At 54.2% G+C, this 22165-nt stretch overlaps 1 protein-coding gene across 5 annotated transcripts in view; it reads right to left on the bottom strand.

Annotated features, from left to right (window-relative positions):
• Positions 1-22165, bottom strand: part of SHANK2 (SH3 and multiple ankyrin repeat domains 2) — a 253496-nt gene that overhangs the window by 19804 nt on the left and 211527 nt on the right. For 3 of the 5 annotated variants that reach the window (XM_081064094.1, XM_081064095.1, XM_081064098.1), the window contains 4 exons: positions 10260-10395; positions 9013-9093; positions 1289-1419; positions 838-949 (listed from right to left, as the gene is read on the bottom strand). In XM_081064094.1, the coding sequence (XP_080920220.1) occupies positions 838-949; positions 1289-1419; positions 9013-9093; positions 10260-10395 (460 nt within the window). The remainder of the gene's footprint in view (positions 1-837; positions 950-1288; positions 1420-9012; positions 9094-10259; positions 10396-22165) is intronic. The other 2 variants (XM_081064096.1, XM_081064097.1) reach the window with 1 other exon arrangement.

The raw sequence follows: 22165 nt of genomic DNA, 5'->3' as shown, positions 1-22165 counted from the left end.
ACAGGGCGTCTGTGCTACTCTGCGTGGCCGAGCACCAGGAAGGGGGAGTCTTAGGAACAGCAGACGCGGCCCCGCAATCACGGATTGTTCAGTTACTGCCTCAAACTAGAGACCCGGAAGCTGCGCCTCCAAGAAGCAGAGCTAGGAGGCGTTTCCACAACATGCAGAGTGATGTCCTCCAGGGCAGACAGGCTCCCGGGGCGGCGGCCACTCACATTCCTCTGCCCACCACCAGGGTCCACTGGTGGCCGGCAGTGGCCTTGACTTCTTGGAGTTTCCATGGTAAAGACAGTGCTGGCTAATCTCACAAGGGGACTGCGTGAGGGTCACGGTTACCCTGCCTTAATAGTCAGTAGGGATCAGTGACATTAACAGGAGAGCTAACGAGATTTCTACGACACACGGTAAGGACAACTCTATTAGAATTCGACAACCTGACGCAACCACCCTCACTGTCCACTGAGCTCACCCTACAAAAGGTGGTGGCTAGCAATGCACTGGGTGGGGGACACAGTGACACAGGACTCACTCCACCTGCCACTCTAACCGGGAGCGCAAGGAGGGGGCTTCCCGGACCGCCTGTCCCACCGTCTCCCTCCCGCCATGTGGCCCCTCCCCCTCTGGCTTCTTTCAGACAGCTTAGCTTGCAAGGCTGGAGAAGCTGCCCTGGATGTTGTGTCCGGGGGGAAGAAACATTTCAGACCACCGAGACATACAGAGGGCTCCCTGGTGGGGGAGGCTGGCAGGGTGCCCGCCGTCTAGTGGGCGGGTGTGGGGGATGGTTAAGGCAGGCTCTGAGAGCAAGGGCAACCTCTGTGGGGCAGCCACGCTTCTTACCTATTGATTTCTGCCTTCGCATCGTACCTCGAGGGAGGCCCAGAAATGGGCCTTTCGGGCTCCCGGGAACGGTGGGTGTCATCACAGCGATCCCCTGGCGTTCGTACACAGACTGCAAACCAGAGGGCTGGGGTGAGATGCGCCTGGACCAGTCCCACCCACAGCGACCAGGCCCAGCGGGCGGCACAGAAGCACTGGGCGGGCAGTGGGCACCTGTCACGTGGCTTCCCGGAACACCCAGGTGTCCCACTGGGGCCTGAGCTGTGCCTGTGCTCCCAGCCCCAAGGAACAGCTGTGGCCTGAGACCCTGCAAAGATGCACCCTCGTCTTGCAGGGCCCAGATTTGGGCTCCGCATCTGCACAGCCTGGGGCGTGTGACCCCATACTACTCCGTGCACGCTGAGCTGGGAGGCCTGCCTACTTCCCCGGTCCCCAGGGCACAGCCACTCACGTTCATGTCCGAGACGGGTGGAAAGCACCGGCTGGTGGGCCGCTGCTTGATGGTGGCCACCCTGGACTCCATGGCCATGTTCTCTGCCGCACGGGACGGCTTGGGGGCGGGGACTACCTCCTCGGGCTTATCTGCAGCGTGAACACGAAGACAGAAACAGGCATCAGTGACCAAAGCCCCCAGAACACAGTCAGTCAGAAAACGCCAAAGGGCCTCCTGTGTGTTAACCTGGCATTTAACAGCCCAGCCTCCAAAATCGTGCAGACGGGTGCTGGGCACCGTGGGTAGAGCACGCATGCTTCTGTGTCACATGCATTCACAGCGACACGGCCCAGGAGGAGGCATGTGGACAAGACAGCCCTCAGCCACCGAGGCCTGGAACGCCCTAAAAGTCGTGTCGTCCGTGGAGTCACTGCATTCCTGCTGATGGCACTCAAGTAAGTGTCCACTAAGCCAGTGCTGGGACTCAAGAGCTCAGAGGTATGGTCCTTTTGTGACCAGATGCAGGTGCCAGGGCCTAACAGCCCAGCACCCAAGGCTGGAGGCCACTAGGCAGCGTGGGTGTGAAGGAGCCCAGCGGACATCCAAGCCTGGGCTGTGTGGCCAAGTCCCCACCGTTCCCCTAGTACTAGAATATTCTCATTTCTTTGTGACAAAGAAAACCAAGGGTTAGTTATTAGTGATCCCTACAAATTGAAAAAATTTGTTTTAAAAATTGAAATCGGAAACATTACATTCGTTTGAGAATGTGAAAATGGAAGCCGTGCCTTGAGCCACCCGACGCCCTGGCTGTGTCTGTAGGACGCCCAAGTCCAGGTAGCAGAGGGCCCATGGGAGCCGCTGAAACGGAGACCCACAGAGCGAGTCCTCAGTGGGGCTGGCCACGTGTCCGCCCCTGACCCCTCCGCTGAGGTGCCAAAGGTTTCGGCAGGAATATCCATTTAGAACCTTGCAACCACCGTGCTCCCCTTTGCCCCCAGGGTCATCTAGAACATTCTGTCCTCAAGCGTGAGGACTACTCCTAGGCAGCCCTGACCCATTCCGGGGTCTGGTGACTCCCTGTGAAGCTCACGCTGTCAGAAAGGGCCAGGCCTCTGGGGTCTCGCCCATACGCCCCGCTGCAACGCTGGCAGGAGAGGCCATCAGCGCCCAAGAGCTCCAGGCCGAAAGGTGTTCCAAGAACCGTGACGGCCACTTGTAACCCCCCGGAGGAGCCCCCAGAGCCACAGCAGCCTCTGAGTCATCAAGACCAGAGGTACCAACAAGAGGAACTCGGGATGGGGAGGGGGTGAGCCGGGCTGGGGACCAGGCAGGCGCCCTCCAGGGCCACCCCAACCTCGCCGGGCACCCACAGGTAGGACTGACATCCGTGGAGGCGATTTCCTGCCGAGTCCCTAACGAGAGCTGCCTCCAGTCCCGTCCTGCTCCAGGGGTCGGCAAACTATGGCCCGCGGGCCACACCTGTTCTTGTTTGGTCCTCCGCCTGAGGACAGTGTTTGCATTTTTAAGGGACATTGAAAGGACAGGAAGGAGAATGTGCAACAGAGCACGTGTGACCCGCAAAGTCTGGAACGCCAAAGTCCCAGTTCACCTGCCCGGGAAATGCTGTTGCTCAGACAGACGCATCCAGAAGGCGCTCCCCTGTGACACACGTGTTACGCTCAGATCCTTCCGGGTTAAAGATGAGCAGACCCCCCCACGCCGGCTTCCTCCCTGTGCTGCTGAGATCACAGCTCTCTTGGCTCTTCCCGCCCCTCAGGGAATTGGTTAGAAACACCCACCTCTCTGCTGTCACTTGCAGTGGGTCACTGTGGTCACTACCCCAGCTCCCCGCCCCGCCCCATCAGCCAGGTCTCGCTCCCCTTGACCGCTGCATGGCTTGGGGTCCTCTCACGGCAGTGGCTCAAGTGGCACTCTGTTGACCTGCTTGGCAAGGTGAGGGGGACCCAAGGGTCCCCGTGGCCCGTCCCTGGAAGCCGAGCCCCTTGAAGTGGCTGCCAGCCTTGCTTCAGCTGAGTGCAGGGCAGGGAGTGGGGTCTCCTGGGTGCTGGGAGTTTGTCCCCAGGCGCAGCTCAGCCTGGCTCCCTTGGGGCGTCCGGGAACTTGGACCCACCTGGAGGGAACAGAGTGACTGGAGCCCGGGAAGATACCCTGGGGAGGCACTGCAGATGGACAGCTCTGCTGTGTGGCTGGCCATGTCTGGGCTTTCCAATCGGCGAGGGGCCCCGATGGGACGCTCTCCTGTGACGGAGTTCAACTGGCTGGATCTTCCAGAGGCTTGTTTCCAGCTGGGCACTCAGAATCCGTGTCTTTGGTGCTAAACCTCCCCGAGCAGATGGGGTGATTCACCCCACCCCCGGCACGCCGAGGGCCCCTTGGGTGGCATCCCAGAGTGCCACCTGGAACCTTCTCATGCCTGGAATGAGCAGGCAGCAGACTGTGACTCTGGGCCCTAGGGCATGTGGAAGGCACCCTGAAAACATGGCTCACAAGATGGGCAAGCCAGGCGAGGCAGAGGCAGAGGCATGGTGGGTAATCACAAGGGTCCCGGCCCTGGTGGACATTGTAAGGCCTTTGTCCCACGTCTCATCCTAACAAGAACCCAGCTGTGGGGGTGGGCAGGGGACTAGTCCCATTTTGGGGAGAGAACAGCTGGGGCTCAGAGATGCTTAAGGTCTGGGACCAGGTGGGAGTGTGGGTGAGAGTTGGGTTCCCCAGTCTCTGCGCCCCCACCTCGAGCCAGGATGCTGAGTCTTGGGCGGCAGTTACTGTCCGAGTGGTCTGCCAGGTGCAGCTGATTGGAAAGCAGGGGGCGGGTGCATAAAGCAGGGCAGTGTCTGCACCAGTCACACTGCATGGACGGGCAGGTCTGGGGTGTAGCTGAGGGTGTGTGCCTTAAGCCGGGGCCATCTTGGACGTGGATAGCTTGTCTCCTTGGTTCAGGCCCTGGCCCTCCTGCCCAGTGTTCTTGTGAAGCAAAGCATATGAGGGCACTCTTATTTGTGGGGGGAATAATGTTGCTCTCGTTCCCTTTTCAGTGAGTGTGGTCTGTGTGATTCAAATGAAAAGAGGGACACCCCGCATCGCTTCCCCACGGGGGCCTGGGACCTGTCCCACTCTTGGCTCAAAGGGAGCCTGGTGGCCGGACTGAGGCTCTGCTCGGCCCTGCCCCTGAGAGTGTTTACTGGCTTTTAAGAAAAGCATTGCACTGTGACTTCCTGCTTCTCATTCTAGGCTTGTGAGGATCATTATGACTCATTTATAAAAGCCCTGAGTTGGGTCTGTATTCAGGGCCTCTGGGTGGAGCGAATTAGCGATCCAGCCCCCTGCAGTCTTTAAACGAGGGACGCAGTGACTGGAAACCACCGTGCAGACACACGTGAGAACTGCCAAATCTTACAATCTGGTAGTGAGCTGATGAAAGAGCTCTAGAAGTTACCCGCATCTGGAAGACAGGCGTGGTGTCCACTGTCCCTGAGCTGCACACGGCCTGCCATGGGGACGAACGCCCTCTGGGGGAGGTGGGGGGGTCTGTCCAGCACGGCTGGGTCGCATGCGGCCAGGTCTCTCGGGAACCAGAGCAGGGCAGTGTCTTGCCCATCACCCGAGTCCCCCAGCTCGTGGTTCACCCTCCCCCGCAGACCGACGTCGGGGTGAGAGGGCTTACAGCGGGATTCCCCCCGAAACACAGCTTCCCAGAGGAAAACACGGCGTCAACAGCAGCAGATGTCACGACAGGCCGCACACGCAGAAGCAGTGCATGGGCAGCCGGTCCCCCAGCTCATCTTCCCAGGAGGCAGCCAAGCGGTGGGGAGTGGTGCTGGGAGCCTGGCAGTTAGTTCCCGGCCCTCGGGCTCTGAGAAGTCTCACGTCCTCCCAGGGGACGGGCCTGGGGCTGCAGCCGGAGGTGCTGGTGGTCCGGAGGCCATGATGACGCTGGTCCACCACCGCTGGCCTGGCGTCTGCCCCGAGCCGCCCTGGGTGTGTGGCTGTTGCGTCCTGTTCCCCCTCAGGCCCGAGAGCACTGTTCTGGGGACTAGAGAAGGTCCTCAGGGCACTCGAGGACTCAGCGGAGGGGTTTGAGACGAGGAAATGAAAACTCACGGACTTTGTCACTTGCCTGCTGTCGGGAAGCAAGAGGCAGCTCCCAGCTGGGACCTGAGGCTGTAGTTTGGCTGCATCTGCTGCCCAGAACTGCCGAGAATCATGACTAACTGGGCGGTTTAGAGAAACACGTTCATTCTCACATAGTCCGGAGGCTGGGATCTGAAACCGAGGGGTCAGGAGGCTCCAGGGGAGGGTGCTTCCAGCCTCTCCGGCTTCCGGGGGCTCTGGGTGCCTGCCTCCAGCCTCTGCCTGTCTTCACGTGGCCTCTGCGTGCCTCTGCTTTGTGTGTCTGTGATTTCCTCTCCTCTTGTGAGGACACCTGTTGGCGGGTCAGGGCCCACCCTACTCCAGTGTGACCTCATCCTGATGCCGTAAGGTCTCTTTCGCAGGTTCTGGGTGGACGTGAACTTTGGGGGATACTCTTCAACCAGTACGTCTATAAAGGCCAATTTTCTGCAATTCCACATGGCTTTTCTGGAGTGTGACAAAAGCTTCTTAGGACGTTAGGCCAATCCTCCAGGAGATACTGGTGGTGGCAGCGTAAGAGGGTCTGGAGAGTTACTGCACACCTACTATGTGCTGCGGGGCACTGGACCCCACAGCCCCTGGGCCCTGCCGCGTGCCCCTGCAGGAACTGGGTGGGCCATGGCTGCTGGGCCCTTTGGGGTCTCCTTGCCCACGCACCGCCTCCAGTTCCAGCTGGGGTCAGGGAATATGGGCCTCTCAGGACTCTGCCTGTCTGCCTGTGGGTTGTGCCCTGGACCCAGCTGGGGGTGTCTGGCTGCTGAAGGTATCCCCGGGGGAGGTTGGGGGGGGGCCAAGGGCAGGCCACAGGCCCGAGGCTCTCCTTGCCAACGGCTTTCTGGGCCAGCTCTGTTACAGGCATGAGTCCTGGGAGCCCACGGTGGAGTGTACAGAGGGGCCTTTCCCACCACCTGGGTGTTGGCTTGGACTGAACGGGAGCTCAGAGAAAAGCTGAATCTTAGGGCATTTTCTGGGTCCTGGGTACCCACCACATGGCTGACGCTGGGAGTGTCCTGGCAGCCACTGGGGATTTGGGGGCCCAGGCAGGACCACTGAGCGGAAAGGCCACCAGGACTGGCCTGTACCTGGGGACACCATCGGGGGCGACAGGAGGCGCTCCTGCCTCGGTGCTTACGGACCCAGGGCCTGGCCCCAGATGTCGCCGCGCTGGACCCAAGTGTCGGTGTTTTGGACACTGCGCTGTGCCTTAGTGCCCAGGATTGGGGGCAGGGACGGCTCCTACCGCCCCCCACTGGAAAAGCAGTTTGACTTGAAAGTGTTTCTTTTCACCGTTGGGATAGTTGCCTCGAGAAGCCAGGTAAGAAACATCCCAAAATGTGGGTGCTGCTGAAGGAGGAGCCCGAGTCTGTCGGGGGCACAGGTGGGGCTTGCCTTTGCTGCTCACAGTGACAACGGCCCTCCTACTGCAGCCGCCCCGGGGAGGTGCAGGGACCGGCGTGGCCTGACAGCTGCCTCCTCGCTCACTTGAGCTCAAGGACAGGGCTCCTGCAGGCCTCCTGGAGAGCGAGGGGCTTTCTGGGAGTTCCAGGGACCGCCCTGCCCATGGCAGAGGGGGACAGCGGTCAGGCCCCCATCCACGTGCCAGGGGCTCTGCCTGCCTGCACCCTGACCAGCCCGCGGGCTTCAGCCATGATGATGAACACGTCTGGATGGGAAACGCAGAACATGTTGGGGGGGGCCACAGACGGGAGACGTGAAGCAGATGGAACAGACCGAAAGGGGGCATGTCCTGGCACTGGGGCCCCTTCGCAGGGGCTGGCACAGGGAGAGACAATACAAGGTCACGGCACATTCGAGACGCCACGCTGACGGCCACAGAGGGTGTCTCTTCCACAGGGTGTGTGTGGGCAGGGGCAGGAAACAGACACGGGGCTGTCCCCTTACCCTTCTTCTTCCGGACGGAGGCTTGTAAACAGAAAGGGGAGCGTGAGTCCCATGCTGGCAGCGCTCACCCACGTACGTCCTGGGGCTGGACCACCCTGGCCCTCAGTGTGACAGGTAAGCGGGGCGTCTGGGAGCAGGACGTACCATCTGTGCCTTCCCGGGAAGCCACCTCCCAGGGACCTTCCGTTTCCCACATGCCTGGCTGGTTAATTCTGCTCCCCTGGGCTTTTCTTCCGCCCCTCCCAGCACCCGCCAAGTGGGAAGTGGGTCCCACCAGGGCAAGTGCGAGCTGAAGGGTGATTTCCAACTAAGAAGGCCCCGCACGGCGAGAGGGCCTGATGGAGGCTGAGGACACTGGGGACCGACTGGGCAGCACCTGTTTGTCCAAGCTGACCCCACTGGAGCCCCCCTTTAAAGGTGAGCTGCGGGGATGCTTGCCGCAGGCCCTTCAGGGCGCTAGCGTGGCCCAAGCTGTGTCATTTTAGAAGAGGACGTGCAGTAATTCACACTGTCACCCCATCAGGTACCACACCAGGCGCAGGGGGACAGTGGCGTTTTCCTGGTGAGTCTTGTCAAGACAGGGCCAGCAGGAGAGGGGCTGGCGGGAGCGCTGGCTCTGGCGGTTGGGCTGCACCGCAGCAGGGGTGCTCTTTCCTAGAAGCCCTGGGCCTGGGCGCCTACCCGCAGATTCAGCCCCAGAATAGTGCGGGTGAGGGGTGCTCGCCAGGAGGCAGCCTTCAGGGCAAGGCAGGCTGCCCGCTCCACCGTGTCCATTGTGGACGGAGAGTATGAGAACCCTCCCAAAGGAGCTGCGGGAAGAAAGGCCACCCCGTACCTTTTTGGGAGGATGGAGGAGGGGAGGGCCAAACCTCCCAGTGAAGGCGGGACCAGGTGGGAACTATGGCTAAGCGAACACCCGTTAGGGGCGCACAGATTCCAACCCCTGGGAAACCCCGGCTGGGCCTGACTGTGGGTGTTGGGCTCAGGGCGAGTGCCAGGTGACCTGCCCGGTACAGAGCTCACTGGTGCCCCATCTCCTGGCCTAACCAGCACTCTCGTGCTCTCAGTGGAGCAAGCATGTTAACCCACTTGTCACCTCTGTGTGGGTCAGTCATTGCCCTTCCCAAAGTGTCCCTGGGCTCCATGGCGACACCCCAATATGACATTTGACCAGCTTCGGGGTCATCATCCCTCTTTAACAGACACATGGGCCACTGGACCCAGGGCTCTGATCATGTCCCCACCCACACGATGGGGTCCGATGGCCAGAGTCCTTCTACGCCTTGCAAACCTTTTGAGAAGGTGCCAGGAGCTCCCTAAGCGTGGTGAGCAGCCCACCAGGCCCGCCAATCCCAACACTACTGGTGTCAAGGCCCCGGGCGTTGCTAGCTGGTCTGAGCTGTGCGCAGGGAGGGCTGGTGAGGTGGGCTTCAAGGGGGTGCCCTCGTCAGTGGGGGAGCTGTCTGGGGGACACCATGGGGCAACTTACCTTTATCCACTAATGAGAGGCCCAAAAATTGAAAACAAAACAATGTTAGATGAACCAAGAAGAGAAAGAGGCAAAACTAATACCCCCACCCAAAGCTGGCAGGTGACCATGGAGAGAGGAGAGTGGGGCCTGGGAGGGGGGCAGGCGAGCGTGCACAGGGCCGTGTGGGTTGGGGGGTCTTCCCGGCTGGGACTCTTACCGAGCTCCTCCAGCTCTGACGTCATGGACTTGGAGCGCAGCGTGAGCGCAGTGGTGGGGGCGCGCTTGGGGGGAGGGGGAGCTGTGGGCAGACAGGAGAGACGAGCGAGCGTGAGGCAGACCCTGGCTGCAATGCCGGCCACCCCAACCCACCTTCCAGGACCACCTAGGCGGCGGGCGGCCCTGGGCTGGTGGGGTTCTGCCTGGAAGGCGGACAGATGTGGGGAAGCTGGCATTGTCTGCTGGTTCCACTTGGGCCGTGATGGCTTGGGACCAAGCAGGGAGCTCAGATGGACCTGGACAGGCCCCCGGCCACACCAGGCACTTGGGGTCCCTGCCCTCTTGGTGTGGGCCCTGCAGAGGGGGCTGGTCCAGTGCCAACAACGAGTGGGGACTGATGGATCCGGCAGCCTGCGCAACCCAGGCCACCGAGGAGCATCTCAACAGAGAGGGGATTTGTCTTTGTCCCCCCAGCCCCTCATCACAGCAAGGACACAGCCCACTCACACGTGCTGGCGTCCCTCGTCCCTTTTGAGCGAAGCCTGGGAGCTGCCCTCCTGCAGCCCCTCAAGCAGCTCTCCTCACTCGTTCACCCACAGGCTCCCCTGTCCACAGCTCATGGCCCCTCCTCCAGGCAGCCCTCCCTGGCTGTGCCACCGGCTCTCTCTTCCAAGCTCAGGCTGAGGGCTCCAGATGGGCTGGGTGGGAGGGGCCACCCTTGCTCTTGTTAAACAAAGGCGGGGATGCTGGAAGAACTAACGGCTACTCTAGTCTCTTCCCTGCCAAGGGGACCTGGGGGTGCCTGCTCCCTGCTCCTGTATAGGCCTCACTCAGCCCCAGTGTCCCCCAGTTATGACCCCTCAGGAAGGAGGGTGGGCCGGAGTCACCGCAGGGGTTCAGCAAGCTCTGTAAAGGGGATGGGTGGACCTCGCCCTAACAGGCTGAGTGTGGCCGAGACCCATCGCCAGTGACCGATGCAGTCAGGTTGGAGCAGGAGCCCCCCAGGTCCCCCTCTGCTAAGCACAGCCCTTGCCTGAGACCACCACTGCTCCATGGGCAAGCTCCAGAGTCATCTCCGAACCTCCCTTCTGGCTTCTTTTCCTGCTCTCAGAGGGCCCGGACCCCCAGTGGGAGGAGATGGGGGACACACCTGAAAGTGCCCAAACCCACCCCAAGCCCATCCCTCCCACAGGCAGGGCTCGTGGCTGGGCCAGTGGGGGAGGGGGTGGGGTAGCATGGAGCAGGCACCTTTCTTCCTGGCGGTGTCGTCTGGGTCGAGATTTCTGGTCACTGTGACCACCTTGAGGACGAGGTGATTCCCTCCCTGACGGATCATGTTCACCACCTGCCGGTGGCCCACCTTCACGACGTTCTCACTGTTAACCTGCAGGAAGACGGGCGGCCATGAGACAGGACACGCTGCGCCCCTGAAGTGCACACGTGACAAGGAGACGCAGCGCCCCCCAAGGGGCAAGGGCAGGCCGCCATCTGAGACTCGCATGGTTTTGGAACCAAAGGTGCTCTCAGGGAAACTGCCAAGACATTGGAAGGAAACCGCTGGCAGTGTCACCATGGTTAGGCGGCTGGGGACACTGGGTGGGGCCCCGGCCACTCCCCTGGCACAGGGCACTGTCCCACCACTGAGCCAGCTTGCACTCTGTGGCAGCGCGCAGGCACCCATGCGTTCTTAGGTGCTCATTTGGGCAGACCCAGGGGCATTGTCCTGGCCACCAGCTACGTGTGAAAAACGGGATGGGAGTTTGCAGGGTCCGGTCCGCAGCGCTATGCTTTCTCGTTTCATGGTCAGGAGGAAACACACACTTAATTGCTGCTCACGTATTTCGGGCCGCATATCACACTGACACGGCCGATTTCCTCTGGGTGCACCCACCCTCCCCTTCTCCCACCTTGGACCCCAGAGAAGGCATGAAACATGGCTAACAAGGCGCTAAGAGCAGTGAGTCCTCTGCCCTGCTCATAATGGGGGGTGTCGGGGGTGCACTGTGCTCCTGGGAGCCTCCCACGCTGCCTCCACAGTGGCGTTTGGGAGTTCTTAGCACCTTTCAGATCCTGTTACCTCCCCTTTACCTCCATTCGTCCCCAGTGATGAATACATGTGGTACAGAAGCAGAAATGGACCCAAGGTGACATCCTGCAGGTAGAGGCAGGGCTGGTCCTTGAAACCCGATGCCTTGGCCCTTTTGCAGCTCACAAAGCTCGTCCAGCTGCACACCTGCCCTGCCCCCATCCCACCCCCACCCCCACCATTAAATCAGAGCGACGACGATGGAGCGGGCGGCGGGGGCACAGAGACTGGAGAGAAGAGAGCTTCACCCTGAGCTGAGCCTCCCTGGTTACAGGTGTTTGGGCCCACAGGACAGACCATCTCCAGGGGGCCCTGGACCTGCCACCCCCACAGCTCCCAGTTCATGACACTACAGGCACCGTCTCTGAAGAAAGGAAACCACCCCGATTGTAAGGAAGGAAGATAAAGCAGTAGCAGTCCCTCTTTTGATGTACTTCTTTCTCGGGCTGTGGATTCCTTAACAACCTTTCAAGTCCAGTGTACCCACAAACAATTCCACAAACCTAATCCCTATCTAATCAGACCCCAGTGAGAAGCACAAGGTGGCCGCTCCCCACAGGTGAGCGAGTCTGTTCTGATGGCTCTTCCAGGCTTGATGCCTGGCGGGTAGTATGGCGAGGGGGGCCGGAGAGGTGGGGAGACGAGGACCAGGGCTGGAACCACCAATGGCTCCACGGGGGGTAGAGGGAATGCTGGGACAAGGCACTGCCAGGTCCCCCCCATCCCCGAACAGCTGTGAGTGTGGGGTACCACGCAGACCTGGGGAGCACAGCACAGGGAGCGGCCTGAGGCCCTGGGGAGATGACCCGGCAGCAAAGACAGCCTCCAGCGGCCCATCTGCAGAGCCTTCCCGGTCAGCCCCGTGCGAGGCTGTGGGGACAGGCGAGGAGGTGACCCTGCTGTAGTCAGGTGGGGACCAGCTGCCTGGCCCCCGACGGTCTCAAGTGCAGGGCGGGGCTCAAAAAAAGGCAGTGTCACCTTATTTAATCCTGCCACACAGCATTCTGACGCTCAGGAGACACGAGGCTGAGTCGCTGGTAAATGGGGGAGTCAGGCTCTTGTGGCTGGGGGGCAGGAGGGCACTCAGCAGGGAAGCCCACTGGGGACCTGACCTCTGGCCTCTGACCTCAGTCCAGCCATTGTGCAGCCAGCCCCATTGCGCCCGCTGACCCCGCAGCCTTGGGCCTGACTCCCTAGAACCCGGGTCCACCGGAACCTTCTGTGTCTTCGTGTTTTTGGCAGCTGGATACTGCCCTCCGATGCCCCTGGCCAGGGCGGGCCTGAGCCACACTGGGGAGGGGCTGGGCACAAGCGGCTGGAGAATCCCTTTTGTCTGAAGTGTCAGACACGGTGACGTAGGGACTGTTTTGTGAAAGGTTCTCCCAAAGGAAAGAGTTGCTAACGATGGATTCTCAGGACCTCAGTGACCCCAGCACCATGACCGTCCTTCAGGCCCCAGCTCACGTGACGGCATCCCCTATATGCTGGGCGACCTGGAGTGGCCCACACAACCTCTCTGGGCTCCAGCTGGCTGGTCCATGAAATGTGGATGATGCAGGTCCTGCCTCCTGGGTCACCTCATCCCAGGGCTGCCCCCCGTGCAGCTTCCTTGTCCCAAGCCTGGCACCTCCATAGCTGAGGGGCCCTGGCCCACCCTTTCTGAGAAGCCGCTGTCCCCCACTGAGCTCCTGATGACCAACCAGGGGCGATGGGCATGGGAAGTGATGTCTCACTACCAGTCCTGTGGGCATGACCCCAGCAGTGGCAGGAACTGCTGGTGAGAGCTCGAGGGAAAATGCTTGACTGTCCCTGGAAACGCTGCTTGGCCTTCTCGGAAAACCTGATGACAAAGGGGCTTGACTGGCTCAGCCAGCCTGGGGCTGAGCTGGGGGTCAGGAGTTCTTGGGCATTGGACTCCCCTGGGATCCCTGAGATCTCACGAGACAGACGCTGAGAGCACAGCAGGACGCCGGCAGGAAGCACCCCGACAAAGAACCTGACTGCACCGCCCAGGACACTGGCGTTGGGGGTGCCAGGGCCCTGGTCTCAGGAGCGATGGTGCCCGATGACCCAGCTCTGCCTGTCCAGCCGGGCACAGAGGATCCGTTCACCCACTGCCCACACAGCCCTTTCCTCTGATCACACCCGCCCCGTCAATGCCCCACGACCTCCACTCCAACCGTCCTCAAGGGTCGGTCATCAGGCCTAAGTCCAGGGCTGGCTGGGTCCTGCCCCCCGACCTGCCCTGGGGTGTCTCCTCACGTCCCGAGACACACCTGTTAGGGGCCATGCTGCGTCCCCCCAGATTCATATGTTGTCATCACCTTAGGATTCGACTGTGTTTAGAAATGGGGTCCTTGCAGATGATCAAGTTAAGGTGAGGTCGCTAGGGTGGGCTCTGACCCTAAATGACTATGTCCTTATAAAGGACACGCCACGGAAACGCCGCGAGAAGATGAAGCAGAGATGGGCTGATGGCCGAGGAGCGGCAGAGCGCCAGCAACCCGGGGAGCTGGGCAGTGCCCGGACCAGACGCTGCCTCACGGCCTTGCCTCGGGGGGCCCAGCCCTGCCACCCCAGTGCCTGACTTCTGGCCCCGGGAACGGGAGGCAGTGAGCGTCTGTTGTGTGAGCCACTCGTCCGGTGCTACATCCGTGCCTTGCTCGAGCGGGCGGCTTTGACACCCGTGGCCTCAGCAGCAGGGTCCCTCCTTCTTAGAAACCACCCACTCCCAGACCCCGCAGGGCTGGGGCCTCCATGCCGTGGTGACGGTGACGCGACTCCTTTCTCGCACAGCCGGGTATCGGGGCTCAGTCTGCCTCCCTCTCCTTCAAACCCAGGCCACTTTCCCGGCCAGATAGGCGGCCACTACCTGAAGCTGAGACCTCATGTGACAAACCGCAGCCGTGCCCACTTGCCAGGAACCTGCCCCAGCCCCTCCCTGGGGACTCTGCAGACCAGCCCACTGTCCTCCAGCCTGGGCAGTGACATCTCTTGCCCCCAGGCAGGTGGGTGGAGCCAACAGGTGACTCGGGAATGACTGGTTTTGGTTAAAGAGGCCAAAGGCGCAGATCCTTGGGCTGTGGTCCCCCCAGACCTACAGAGGTGGGGCACACGCTCCAGCTGGCGAGAGCCACAGCCCGACGCTGCTTCCGCAGATCCAGCATCAATGCTGGAGTGAGTGTTGCGGGTGGGATTCTGGCAGCAGGGAGAGGGAATACCGAGGGAAAATGAAAGCAGGAGCCCGGGTGGGGACAGGCTGTACTGGCAGGAGCCCTTTGGCCCAAGGATGTGTTTGGACAGAACGCCTCCCCTCCCCCACCCCACTGAGGTCCTATCAGAAACCGTCCCCTTTTAGTGGGGCCCTCACTGCACCCGGAACGTGGCTCAGTGAGCTCACTAAGAAGACGCTGTCTTTCTAGGCTCCCCCATTGCCACCACTGGACTCAGGTCCTGTCTTCCTCCTCCTCTGTCCTCTGTCCCGAGGGAGCCCCTCTGCAGGAAGAGGGGTACCCTCCAGGATGGGGTGTCGGGGCAGGGTCCAAGTTCCCCCCTGCCTCACCTGCAGGGGAGCACCTGCAGCAGCATCATGTGTCCCTGGGCGGGGCACGCACAGCTGGGAGCCACACCCCCGCTGCATCCCCTTCCCCGTGAAGACAGGGGGGTGCTGATTCCTGGGCAGACGAGCAGCCTCTCCAGCCCACACAGTGGGCGACAGCCCCGCCACAGAGCCCGCTCTGACCATGGGCCTCAGCCCCCCTCTCCCTTCACCCTCCCCTCAGCATGCCCACCTTAAATTCTCATCCTGCTTTGCAAAGTAAATAAGCTTTGCATGGAGTCTTTCCCCAAAAGCAAAACCATGCCAAGGTCAGGGCTGCAGGCAGTGTAGGCTTTCACGGATCAGCTGCCGGTGTGCAGGTGGGCACAGAGGTGCCAACTGGCATGTGCTGCGATACCTATAAATATCCTTCCATGGGAAGAGCAGGCAAAGGTACAAGGTGACACACCGCAACCTTGAGTAGACAAGACCAGGACTGACTGAGGCGGGATGGGAACACTCAGCTACATTCTCCTTCCTAGTGTGGGCGGGACATAGCAGCAAAGAGCAGAGCTGTGCTTTGAATTGCCCAGCCTTTAAACACACTGAAAATTCAGTTTATTTAGCCTGCAATGGGGCTTTGGGACCAGCCACTGTCTTTAAAGCCGTTGCTGGAAACTGCTCGTGTGGCGATGGAAACCTCAGAGATTGACTAGATGAAATGCTTGCTGTTTCCTCAGCTGCCCAGGTTGGCATCTTGAACATTCAAGGGGTTCCGGTGTCCCTCAAAAAACCTGGACCTGCAATTCTGGCATGCTGCCACCAGGAGGAGGTGTGTGCCTCAATCATCTGCCACATTTACGGAAGGCTGAGCCAAGTGCTGGGGCTCCTGGGGTTACAGCCTTGCATAGAAACTGTTCACAAGGCACAGATCCAGTTCTCTGTATGAAAGAGTACCATACCTCTCCGGGCATCATCCTTCCATACAGATGTGGAGTGGTTACGGAGGGAGGAAACCATGGGCCATGTGCTGACGGAGGGCAAGAACCCAAGCCTGGCCCCCACCACGATTCAGGGAACTTCTGTGAACAGTGGGGGTACAGACTGTCCTCTGCACACTTTTGTACCTTTCTAAATAATTATCTTCTTCCACTTGTTATTTAAAATATCAAACTTGTATGTGCCCGTGGTTTAAAGAGTTCTACAGGCTTGGGACAAAACCAACAGGACCCAGCACCTCGCCCCACTTGTCACTCCCAAAGCCTTCAGCCCATTCTTTTGGTACTTATCACTGCGTCCCTAACCCTGCTTATACTGTTGCTACTTGATATTTGCTTACATTTTAGGTATTATCTACTGACACACCACTATAGAAAATGATGACTTAGCTCAGGGTTTCTCAACAGTGGCACTATTGCAAATTTGGAACAATGAATGCTCTGCTGTGGGTGTGTGTTATAGGATGTTTAGCAGTATCCTTGGGTCCCACCCATTTACAACATCCCCTTCCTCCTAAATGTGACAACCAAGAGTGTTTCCAGGCATTGCCCCAAATGTCCTCTGGGAGTCAAAAGTCACCCTCAGTTGCAAGCCACTAATTTTGCCTTTTCTTTCATACCCCTGCCCCCCACCATTTTTCCAATGCTTCCCCCAATTACAGTTCTATCATCATTTTAACTAGGTCAACATTCTAGATTTACATCATTGCTATGCAATATCTATTCATAGCTAAACGACATAGTATATTATGATTACTCTCTCTTTTCCCCATACATTTTGTTTTCCCTGGAGTGAAATAATTTCCTGTTGCTTGTTTATTGGTTTAATTTTCTGTGTACTTAACAGTAATTCAAATCCAAACACTTCCTAATTATGTAAGTCTCTTTTAAAAATCTTCAAATACATTGGGTACTTTGTCTTCTTGAAGAAATTACTCCTGCTCTGGACAATGTGGCTCTGTGTTCTCTAGGCCCGTGTCCCCATTACTGTCACCCTCAGGATTCCTTCTGATTTTTTCTTGTGTTGGATCTCCTGACTCCTAGACTCCATGTATATATATACTTGGTTCACAACCTCATTATATTGGTAGAGGACATTCTCCAGTAGCTTCCCAATAAAAGGAGTTTGGGATATTATTATTATTATTATTATTATTATTAGAGACATTGCCTATTTGAAAATGGCTTTGTTCACATACTTAAATGGTAGTTTGGCTGGGTATAAAATTTGAGGTTGGAGGGTAAGGTGAAGTAAGCTCTTAGGACTGACTCTTCTACATGTCACAACTATAAAGTCTGGACAAAATATACCCCTGCACCTCTAAACCCAAACAAACACAGTTCCCTGAAAGCTCTGGAGAATGAACAAAGGAAGGCAGATTTTGGACAGGAGGGGAAATTGGAAGCTTTGGGCCATGGACAGAGGGTGGTGTAGGTCACCTGATGATAGAAAACTCCAACTTTTCTGGGCTTGAGAAATCAGAGGACAGAGCTGAAGGTGGCCACAGCTGCCAAAGTGGGGAAGAATCTCAGAAAAGAGAACTAGAGAAGAGTAGTTTCATGTTCTATGTGCAAACTTTCCCCAAATCTCTGGTGGATATCTGAACTGTACAAGCACAGGGCTGACTTAAAACAGCTTGTTGACAAGGCTAAAATGCCTGAACTGAAATTTGAGCTGTTGCTACTGCAAGCCAGACAGTTTGCAATTTGAGCCTAACCAAGGTAATTATCAGCGAACACATCGACACTCATCCAAGTAATGTAACAGACTCCAGAGTGGTCACGATACAACAGTCACAATATTCAGACTACAACACAAACTTACTTGATGAACCCAGAGATCACCTCAATGATGAAATTCTCAGACAAGGACTTCTAAGCAGCTATTACAACAATATTCAATTAGGTTAAGGAAAATATACTCATAATGCATAAAAGATAGGGGAAAAAAAAGAACAAAAGAAAAATGTAAAAAGAATTAAGTGGAAATTTTAGAACTAAAGTACAATATGTGAAATTTAAAAATGCACCAGATGGGCTTAATAGCTGAATGGATATGAATGAGTAAAGAGTGAACTGGAAGATGCATCAGTAGAGCTTATTCAATATGAAAAACAGAGAGAAAAGATTTTCAGAAGTGAACCAAGACTTAAGGATTTGTGGGACAATGTCAAACGGTCTAACATAAGGATACTTAGAATCCCACAAAGTGAGAACATTAGAGTCCCAGAATAGAGGACGAAAATGGGTCAGAAAAAATATTTGAATGACTGTGGACTTCACATTAGAAACTATGGAGATAAGAAGCGTGTGGAAGACCATCTTAAAACAACAACCTAGAATCCTATATCCAGTGAAAATATCTTTAAAGAATGAAGGCAAAATAGACATTGATAGATAAACGGAAACCAAGAGAATGTATCGCCAGCAGACCTGCACTATAACAAATGAGAAAGGAAGTTCCTCAAGCTGGAGGGGAATGATACCAAGTCTTCAGAAGACATAACGGATATCAGAAATGGTAAAAAAAAAAAAAAAGAAAAAAGAAAAAAGAAAAACTTAGGTAACACATAAAAGATTATTTTTTCTCTTATTACAAAATAGATATGACTGTTTGAGGTAAATAATACTGTTTTGTGGGGTTTACAGTGTAAGTTGATGTAATACCTAAGACAATTGCTGCATAAAGGAAGGCAGGAGTGAGGTAATATATCCACAGAATTGCAAAGTTTTTATAGCTCATGTGAAGTGTCCAATAAGAATTCTAAGTAGACTGTGAGCAGTTAAGGGTGTATAATCCCAGAGCCACCAGTACAAAGAATGCAAGGAAGTACAGCTAAAAGCCGATAAATTAAAATGAAGTTCTAAAAATAGTCAAATAATCCAAAATAAAGCAGAAAAGGGGAGGAGAGGAAAACAGAAGCGATAAACAGAAAACAAATAACCTGGTAGATCTACATTAAACAGCATCAATAATTATATTAAGTGTTAATGGGATAACACTCCAGTTAAAGAGCAGATATTATAAAAGTGGATTAACAAGAAAGACCGAACTATGTTGTCTGTGTATTTTAAATACAGAGATGCGGAAAAGTTGAAAGTAGATAAATGGGGAAAAATATTCCATGGGTAGAATGGCTATATTAACATCTGACAAAAGAAACTTCAATCACTTTGGAAAACAGTTTGGCATTTCCTCAAAATGTTAAACATAGAATTATGACATGACCCAGAACTCCATTCCTGGGTATATTCAAGAGAAATGAAAACATTTGTTCACAGAAAGCCCTGTACACAAAAGTTCATAGCGGCATTATTCATAATGGCAAAAATGTGGGGTGGGAGGAATGGGCATGATTGTAATGGGTACGAAATTTCTTTTTGGAGTGACAAAATGTCCTAAAATTACACTGTGCCCGTGGTTGCACAACTGTGAATACACTAAAACCCTCTGGATTGTATACTCTGAAAGGTTGAATTTTATGGTATGTGAACTGTATCTCAATAAAGTCATTAAAAAAAGACTTCAGGAAAAGGGCATTACCAGAAATAAAGAGGGATATTTCATAATTATACAAGAGGTAATTTATAAGGAGGACGTAACAGTCATAAATATTTATGCACTTAATAACTGAATCGCAACATAATAAAGCAAAATTCGACAGAATTAAAGAAATAGACAGCTCTGCAAACATAGCAGGAACCTATAGGATAGCTGGACAAAAAATTGAATAAAGACAGATGGTCTGAGCAAACACCTTGACCTAATTGATACGTACGGAACACTATACCCAACAACTACAGAATGTATATTCTCTCCAAGTGCATATGGGACTTCCACCAAGACAGATGACACGCCAGGCCACAAAATGCTAGGTTGGACATAACTTTCCTCTCAAAATTTGAATGTTATGCTTAATTTATTTTAGTTTCCGGGTTTGTTATTGAGCGATCTGGTATCATTCATGTTTCAATACTTTGTACAGACACTCCCAGCCCCCTCCGCTGCCCACTGTCCTCCAAACTGGAGAACTTGGAGATGATCTTTTCATTTGAGTTTTCTGAAATTTGTTGATGTGTGTTGGTGTGGCTCTGTTTTCATCTCTTATACTGGGTACTTGTGAATTCTTTTCCATCAGGAAACTCATGTCCCAGTTCTAGAAAGTTTCCTTCAATTATGTCTTGAACATTTCCTTTCTTTCATTTTCTCTTTGAGGCATCCTTATTTGACACATGGCGGACCTTCTGGGCTGGTCCTCTAATTTCATTACCTTTCATCTTCAAATTTTCACATCTTTCTCTTTCTGGGAGATGCTTTTCAATTTTATCTTTCAATGCATTTATCAAAATCTTGACATCTGCTACAATGTTTTTAAATTCAAGTGCTCTTATTTTGTTCTCTGCTTTAAAAAAGAACATTTCTGTTCTTACCTCAAGGATGTCCTCTCTTCTTTTGTCTCACTGCGTATATGGACACTTTTTTAAAAAATTTGTTTCCTTGATTTTTTCACAGTACATTTGTTTTGGGCTCCTGCTCTGACACTGATTCTTCCAATGCCTGGTGCTCCATGGCAGGCTGCTCATATTTAAGAGTGACCCCAAGCAAGCTGAATTCTATCTCAGCCAGTTATTTTATGAATACTTTATAAACTTTACAATACTTTACTAAACTTTATATGGACAGGTAGAAGACCCAAAATAGCCAACATATTATTGAAGGAGAACAAAGTCAGACGACTGATGTTATCCAACTTTAGGGCTTCCTGGAAAGCTACAGTAATCAAGTAGTGGAGGAAGAATAGACAAATAGATCAACGGGACAGAACAGAGAGCCCAGAAATAGAACCACACCAATACAGTCAACTGCTCTTTGACAAAGGAGCAAAGGCAATTCAGTGGAGAAAAGAGTCTTTTCAACAGATGGTGCTGGAAAAACAGGACACCCACATGCAAAAAAAAAAAAAAAAAAAAATCTAGACACAGACCTTATACCTTTCACAAAAATTAACCAAAAACGGATCATGGACCTACATGTAAAATGTGAAACTATAAAACTCCTAAAAGATAATGTAAGAGAAAATCTAGGTGACCTTGAGTTTGGCAGTGACTTCTTAGATACAACAGCAAAACCACAACTCATAAAAGAAATAACTTGATAAGTAGACTTCATGAAAATTAAACACTGCTCTGCAAAATGCACTGTGTCAAGAGACTAGGACAACTCATGTACTGGGGGAAAATCTGCACAAAACACTTATCAGATAAACTGGCACCCACAATACATAAAGAACTGTTAAAACTCAACAGTAAGAAAAAAAAAACCAACCCAATTAAACAATGGGCAAAATATATGAAAAGACACCTCACCAAAGAAGACTTACAGATGTCACATAAGCATATAAAAATGTGCACCTCATCATAAGTGATTGGGGAAGTGCAAACTAAAACCACAATAACATACCTCTACACACACCTGTCAGAATGGCCAAAATCCAAAACACTGACATCAAATGCTGGTGAGGATGTGGAGCAACAGGAATTCTCGTACACAGCTGGTGGGAATGAACAATGATGCAGTTTGGGAGACAGTCTGGCAGTTTCTCCCAAAGCCAAACAGATTCACCACACAATGCAGCAATCACACTCCTTGGTATTTACCTAAATATGCTGAAAACCTATGTCCAGACAAAAACCTGCACATAGATGTCTATGGCAGCTCAATCCATAATTGACAAAACTCGGACACACCCAGATGTTTTTAATAGGCAAGTGATCCATCCAAACAAAGAAATACTATTCAGTGATGAAAAGAAACAAGCTTATCAAGCCACAAAAAGACATGGAGGAACCTTAAATGCATCTTGCTCAGTGAATGAAGCCGGTCTGAAAAGGCCACATACTGTATGATTCCAACTATGTTATTCTGCAAAAGGCAAAATTATAGAGACAATAGAAAGGTCAGCGGTTGCCAGGGTTGGGGGGAGGGAGGTGGGGTGCTGTATTTTTAAGCAGTGAAACTATCCTGTGTGATACTGTCATGGTGGGTACATACACTTAGACGTGTGTCTAAACCCACAGAATGTACGACACCAAGCGGGAGCCCTCATATAAACTGTGGACTGGAGTTAACAATAATGTAGCAATGTTGGTTTATCAATTCTGACAAATGTAGGACCCAAGAGCAAGGTGTTAAGAAACGGGAAATCAGAGGGATTATACGGGAACTCTCTGTACTTTGCCTTCCATTTGCTTCAGTAAATTAAAATGGCTAAAAAATGAAATCCATTCATTAAAAAAGCTCATTTCTACAATTTTTTATTAGGGAAAAATGTCCCATAAGGGTACAAAAGCAGCGAGACAACTGTACTGAAGCCCTGCAGTCTGGTAAGCCAGCTCCACCAATCACTAACTCAGGGAGTCTTCATGCCTCCACACCACCCCCTGCTCCCCGTCCCGTGAAGCACATTCCAGCTTCCTATTACCCTGCCCCAAAGCAGCTCAGCATGGCTTTTATTAAAAGACAAGCCTCACA

The sequence above is a fragment of the Rhinolophus hipposideros genome, assembly GCF_964194185.1.
Source record: "Rhinolophus hipposideros genome assembly, chromosome: 10".
NCBI lineage: Eukaryota > Metazoa > Chordata > Mammalia > Chiroptera > Rhinolophidae > Rhinolophus > Rhinolophus hipposideros.
Note: the sequence above shows the minus strand (reverse complement) of the source record. Positions and strands in the feature narration are given on the sequence as shown.